At 34.8% G+C, this 6,889-nt stretch overlaps 1 protein-coding gene across 1 annotated transcript; it reads left to right on the plus strand.

Moving 5' to 3' along the window:
• The first annotated feature begins 1,863 nt into the window (after nucleotides 1-1,863).
• LOC122059124 (protein FAR1-RELATED SEQUENCE 1-like) lies at nucleotides 1,864-4,686 on the plus strand. The gene is made up of 4 exons (XM_042621814.1): nucleotides 1,864-2,784; nucleotides 2,993-3,976; nucleotides 4,452-4,529; nucleotides 4,612-4,686. Exons 1-4 carry the CDS (start codon nucleotides 1,864-1,866, stop codon nucleotides 4,684-4,686), a joined length of 2,058 nt encoding a protein of 685 aa, XP_042477748.1.
• Nucleotides 4,687-6,889: the final 2,203 nt, after the last annotated feature.

The following is a 6,889-nucleotide window of genomic DNA, read 5'->3' on the forward strand; positions in this document are numbered from 1 at the left end:
TATGACACATAGTCATACATGTATTCAACACTTGTCCCACGTCTTGCCGTTATAAGGGTGAAGAGGGGTGTATTTGAAAGCAAAAGTGACAAGTGTTGGATGTTCACATGTACGACCAGGTGATGGTATGAGTAGCAGATTCAACTTTGTAAATGCATGCCTCAAAATGGAATCCACTCCCCTTATAGGTTTGCAATGAGTCCGGTGAATGTTCACTTACGTGAACTGGGACTCCCAGTCCACTTACACTCTATGTTTGACATGTGTTAAATCTCTTAATTATGCTAACAGAGTTATAAACGGTTACTTAACTGGGACTAATATTATTAATGCTAAAATAATAATATAAATAAATAATAAGATTCTCAAAATAAGAGGACTCCACCGGTGAATCCGCCGAAAAATCTCAACCCTTATTCTGTAGTTGATTGTTGGTACCAAAATATTACATGGTCTGTATGAATTGAAACCTGCAAACCAAGTTGTTTCAAAACTATCGCCTGACCTGATTTCAGGATTTCTTTTCATTAATCTCTTAGTTGTTGATCCTTGCATTTGTTGGTTGCATTCAAGAGGGATAAGGGTTGTTGCTAGTATTTGCCCAAAGTTTCAGTTGAATCAGTGACCACATGACAAAGATCTCTCTTAAAGCATGAACTGGTTGTTGTCTTTGTTGTTTCTGTTGAGTCGTAAGGAAGACAACAACCTCTTCTCTACGATTCCTTATCTCTTCTGGAAAATCTCAACCATCTCTCTTTCTCTCTCTCTTGCTTCTTCTTCAAAGCGGTTCCTTCTTTCTATAGCCGCCATCATCATTATCATATCTCTACAGCAACGTAACAAACGAACACTGACATCAGCAACGAAACAAATGTTTACATGCGACAGAACTTGTAAGTTTTCTCTCTCTCTCTCTCTCTATCTTCCTTCACGACTTTGGATTTCTCTGTTTAAATTTTAAGGGGACTATTGCAGCTTATATTTATTAGAAGGACTTTTTGGTGTTACTTCAATTCTGAATTCCGATATTAAATAGAGTAATTGTCAAAGAACACTCACTGTTAGGGGTTATTAAAAGGACTTTTTGGTGTTTTACCTGATTAGTCTCTGGTTACTTCAATTTTGAATTCCGATATTAGCAAGTCGATGTTCTACTTTGTTTGAGGTGAGATGGCAAGTCTATCATTAGTTTGCTGACCATTAATTAGTGCTTCATAATTTTTGTTTCTTTATCATTCCTTTTCTTTTTTCCTTTTTGGGGAGGGTGAGTAGATAGGCTGGGAAGATAACTTAAATAGTAGGAGAGGATGATTTTTGGGTGTCTAGGACTCTAAGATCCGTGGGCAGCAAGGCAATTCCTAGAGAAGCTTCTCATGTGGAAGTTTATTGGTTGTCCAGTGGGCTCCAAGAAGCAGAAAATATTTTTTATTTTCTTTAGAATCAAGCATGTTAACCATTTCCAAGACATAGTTCCTCTCCTCAGAAAAAATGTCCATGATAATTGTACTCAATAGCTAGAGTCTAAAAAATTTGTATTCCCTCAGTTGCAGGTCAATGCAATTAATTTGGTCAAGGAATAAGGAAAGCCAATTGATCTCCTTCTTCCTGTTTATTGGCTTTACAATTTTTTTTCTTTCACAATATTTGCAAGTGGGAAACAATGGATCATTCCAATCATTTGGTGCTCGATCATTCCAAGAATGAAATTATGCATTGCAATGTGTTTCTACATTAGGTTATCAAACATATATACAAGAATGTGTATAGAGAACTGATAGTGAAAATAGTTGCTTATATTCTTGGTATATTTTGTTGCTTATAGATCCCTATTTCCTACTATCTTTACAGTGGCATTTGATAGTGATGGATATTACTATGGAGACTAGTAGTGAAAGTGGTTCAGATGATGAATGCAATATTATTGATTCTATGTCTTTAAATGACCAACAAGTAGTATTTTCTGAAGTTCCTTCAAATGTGAGTCATGAAGAGGAAACAAGCAGAAATAGATACACTTCAAAAGGGATTCAAGAGTTAGAAATTGAGGTTCCTTCAATTGGCAAAGAGTTTGACTCTACCGACCAAGCATATGATTTTTACAATTTGTATGCAAGAAAAAAGGGTTTTAGCATTCGAAAACAAAGGATAGAAAGAACCCGGAAAGGTATTGTACGATTAAAAAGATTTGTATGCTCAAAAGAAGGTTATCGACGAGTGGATAGTCATACTCAACATGTGAAAAAGAGTCGAGCAATTACAAGAACTGGTTGTCAAGCACGGATGGTTCTAAAGCTAACAAATAATGAGATGTGGTTAGTTACTGAACTTGAATGTAAGCACAATCATCCTCTTGTACCAGAGGGGAAAGCATTTCTGCTTAGATCACAAAGGGTCGTGGAACGTGCACATAGTATTCAAATTGCAGCAATGGATAATTCTGGGATATCACCTACAGAAGGATATGACTTTTTATGTGAACAAGCTGGAGGGTATCAAAATCTCAACTTTACAAAAGATGACTACAAATATCAATTGCGTATGAAGCGTACAGGGGAACTTAAAGATGGAGATATTAAGGTTGTATTAGAGTATTTGGAAAATAAGCATTTAGAAGATCCAATGTTTTATCATAGTGTACAAGTTGACCAAGAAGATAAGATGACTAATTTTTTTTGGGTGGATGCAAGGTCAGTCCAAGATTACGTTTGCTTTGGTGATGTTGTTTGTTTTGATGCAACCTATAAAACAAATAAGTATGGTCGGCCATTTGCACCATTTGTTGGTGTAAATCATCACGGGCAGACTATTTTTTTTTTTTGGTGCAGCATTACTTTTGGATGAAACATAAGAATCTTTTATTTGGTTATTTCAAACTTTTTTAAAAGCTTTGTCTGGACGAGCACCAAAGACAATTCTTACAGACCAGCAAGCTGCCATAGGGAAAACTATTGCTACTGTAATGCCACAAATATGTCATCACCTTTGTTTGTAGCATATATACCTTAATGCTGGTAAAAACCTTAGTGGTGCTTATACAAAACGCTTCAAGAAAAGGTTTAAGAGTGTCATATATGGTTCTGAAAATGAAGAGGAATTTATTTCAGATTGGAATGTGTTGCTAATAGAGTTCAATCTTGAAGAAAACACATGGTTATTGAATTTATTTGATATTCGAGAGAAATTGGCTTTGGTGTATGGAAGAGGATCATTTTGTGCTAATATGACAACAACTCAACGAAATGAAAGTACCAATATTTTTCTTAAAAGATACTTGAAAAGAAAATACACTATTATAAGATTTCTTAAGCGATATGATAAGGCAATGGAACGGAGACGCCTAAATGAATTGACTGAAGATTTCAACTCCAATCAAACATTCCCTATATTATGGGCTAATGTGCCAATATTGAAGCAAGCTGCCAAAGAATACACAAGGACCATATATGCTATATTTGAAGAGGAATATAAAAGGTGGATTGCCTCTGATTGTGACATTTTGGAAGAGGAAGGATCAAATTGCATGTACAAAGTTACTGGAGTTTATAAAAATAGTGAAAGATTGGTCACATTTGACTCCTCCAAGAACACATTTGTATGCAGTTGTAAAAAATTTGAGTTCATGGGCATTCAATGCAGACATGTGGTAAAAGTACTTAATCATAGGAAGATGCATACACTCCCACCTCAATATATGTTGAAGAGATGGACAAAATCTGCAAAAATTGGGATTGTAAACAACAATTATGGAGGTGTTTTTCAAGATAATGGGAAGGCAATCATAGGTTCTCGTTATGGTAATATGTGCCACCAAAGTGTTAGGCTTGCAACCAAGGTTGCGAATAGTGAGAAGGCTACCTTAATTGTAACAGAAGAATTAAGAGAGTTGCATGAAAAGGTAGATAAAATTTTGAGTGAAGAAACACAACCGAAGCCTCAAACAAATGCCTTAGTCCGTGGTAATCCAATGTGTCAACAAGTAAGTGGAATTCAAAAAAGAGATGATGGTGGACCAGGTGGCAGAATGATAAGTATTCTAGAGAAAAGAAGAAAAAAGAAGCATCAAAACTTAAACAACACTCTGGTAAAAAAGGTATTTTATAGTTGCATATTTGATTCATGTTTACACAAAAAATATCATTTTTCACAAAAAAAAAAAATAATAAGAGAAAGAAAGTCAAATAACTTTTGTATTTTATCACAGGACAAAATAACCATAATTTGGGAAGGAGCGAACAAGAATCAATTCAAGGAAAAAGTCATTTGGATTCGATGCCATACCAATTTTCTTCTATTGGTTCTATACAAGTTGAGCATTCCACCTCACCTATTGGTTTCCCTCAAGGCACCCATGTTGAGCATGACAAGGTAAGATGAAATGTAATTTATTGATCTATATCATATCAGTTCTAATGATGGATTACTATTGATATTAACACCTAAATTTTTCATAGGAATCAACAAGTTTCATGTCTCAATTGATGAGTTATGGATTTCCATTTGATAGCTGCGCTGGTCTTCAATTTCAGCAGGTTAATAATGTCATTTTCTCATTTATTTTCTAATTATAGATTCTTGTTGATGTTAACACAATAATTTATGCATATTATGTAGGCCTTGGAGATTCCATTGGATCAACATAAGAAACAACATTCTTCAGCTCCAATTGATTCATGTTTGGAAAAATGAAGTAGGATGTTGTGGTGATGGAAAATATGGTTTGTGTTGGGTCTTCAACTCATAAATGGTGGAGCTTCAATTCATGTGTTGGTTGTTCAACATGTTATTTTGGATATTTTCATGTACTAGCCTCCGGAGATTTATACCTTTATTTTAATATACAAATGGATATAGTTTTTTGGGTAAAACAACAGGATGTAGTTAGTCTGTTTTATTTTGATTTTATTAAGCAATGCAGATCATTTTCTAGAATGCTCTTTTTCATTCCTTCTATATGGGTCTTCTTTAATTATTCTTATCGGCCTTTTGGCATTTTGGGGTATTACGACTACGTAGTTTTTATCTATATTACGCCAGGGAAGCATTATCTTTCTTTATTTTTTTTTCTTTTTGAATTGTAAAACATGAGAAGCTTGGTGTTTTGGTAGTTTAACGTTGAAGACCAGAAAGTGATCTTCCATATTGGAAAAAGTTCAACCTTTAATAAATAGTATGGTGCGGTTTTTGACAGTCGGATTAGTACCATTCTAAAAAATCAGACCAAATAGCGAAAAGCATCGAGCTCTTCTTTTCGAACCAGAGTAGTGCGTTAATGTGTGGATACCCGATAAAAAATAACATTATTAATACTTAAATAAACAAATAAAAAATAAAAATCCCAATATAAGAAGAAAGAAGGAACGCATTGAAAAAGAAGTAAGGAGAGAGAGAGAGAGTAGTGCGTTAATCTACGGATACCTGATAATTAAAAAATAATATCATTAATACTTAAATAAATAAATAAAAAATAAAACTCTATATGTTTCAGAATTCATCTTAGGGCACAATAATGGAGATTATTTGGGTTGTAAGAGTAAAATTATAGTAAGTTTAGAAAATTCTTGAGTATAACAATACAGGATAGGGGGTAAGGTTATTTCATAGACACAAAGATGAGAGAGAATTATTGAGTTATTTCACACATAAAACATAGATTTTTTCTAAATTAATGAAGGCACTCTAACAAGGGAAAGTTACAATTCATGGGTAACAATAAATGTCTTTGAAAAGGGCAAACAAGGAATGGGAAATAATTCAATGGCAAGATGCAAATAACAAGAGAGGGCTGGGTATTTTGGAAAGTGGAAATAAAATTAAACAAAAGAGATAAGGAATCGTAGAGAAGAAGGTTGTCTTCTTCTTTACGACTCAACAGAAACAACAAAGACAACAACTAGTTCATGCTTCAAGAGAGATCTCTGTCATGTGGTCACTGATTCAACTGAAACTTTGGGCAAATACTAGCAACAACCCTTATCCCTCTTGAATGCAACCAACAAATGCAAGGATCAGCAACTAAGAGATTAATGAAAAGAAATCCTGAAATCAGGTCAGGCGGTGGTTTTGATACAACCTGGTTTGCAGGTTTCAATTCATACAGACCATGTAATATTCCGCTACCAACAATCAACTGCAGAATAAAGGTTGAGATTTTCCGGCGGATTCACCGGTGGAGTCCTCTTATTTTGAGAATCTTATTATTTATTTATATTATTATTTTAGTATTAATAATATTAATCCCAGTTAAGTAACCGTTTATAACTATGTTAGCATAATTAAGAGATTTAACACATGTCAAACATAGTGTAAGTGGACTGGGAGTCCCAGTTCATTTAAGTGAACATTCACCGGACTCGTTCGGCAATTACCCACATAAATTTTGCTATATACTTTCCAAAATACCTTTTTAATCAAAATTAAATTCCATTTCCACGTCAACAAGATTACTGGTAGCAGGAAGGGCCACAACATTGCAAATCCAAATTCCAAGCCCTAAAATTTTTCGGCCTAAAGAGCTGAGACTTCAGAGAGGTGAGAAACGAGAAGGGGAGAGGGCAAACAGCGAACAGCGAACAGCGACCACAAGACCAAGACCGAGTCCTCCGTTTGCCCAGTTCAATTCTTTCTCCGGTTATTACCATTGAACAATAAAACATAGGTAGTACGAATAATCAACCAACGAAAGAGTCTGACAAGCCTTGAAGTCAACACTTTGTTGAGACCAATTCTAAGCGTTTCTCTCTTTATAAATCCACTGACGCGAGAGATCAAATCCATCTCTGCACCTCATTCCAAGTCTTCAGTTCAAAAGTTATCAAAACCCAAATCCCAAAACTACAATAACAACAACTAGATAACACAACAGAAGAAATTCGAAGGCTTGTTAGTTAAC

The sequence above is a fragment of the Macadamia integrifolia genome, chromosome 13 (assembly GCF_013358625.1).
Source record: "Macadamia integrifolia cultivar HAES 741 chromosome 13, SCU_Mint_v3, whole genome shotgun sequence".
NCBI lineage: Eukaryota > Viridiplantae > Streptophyta > Magnoliopsida > Proteales > Proteaceae > Macadamia > Macadamia integrifolia.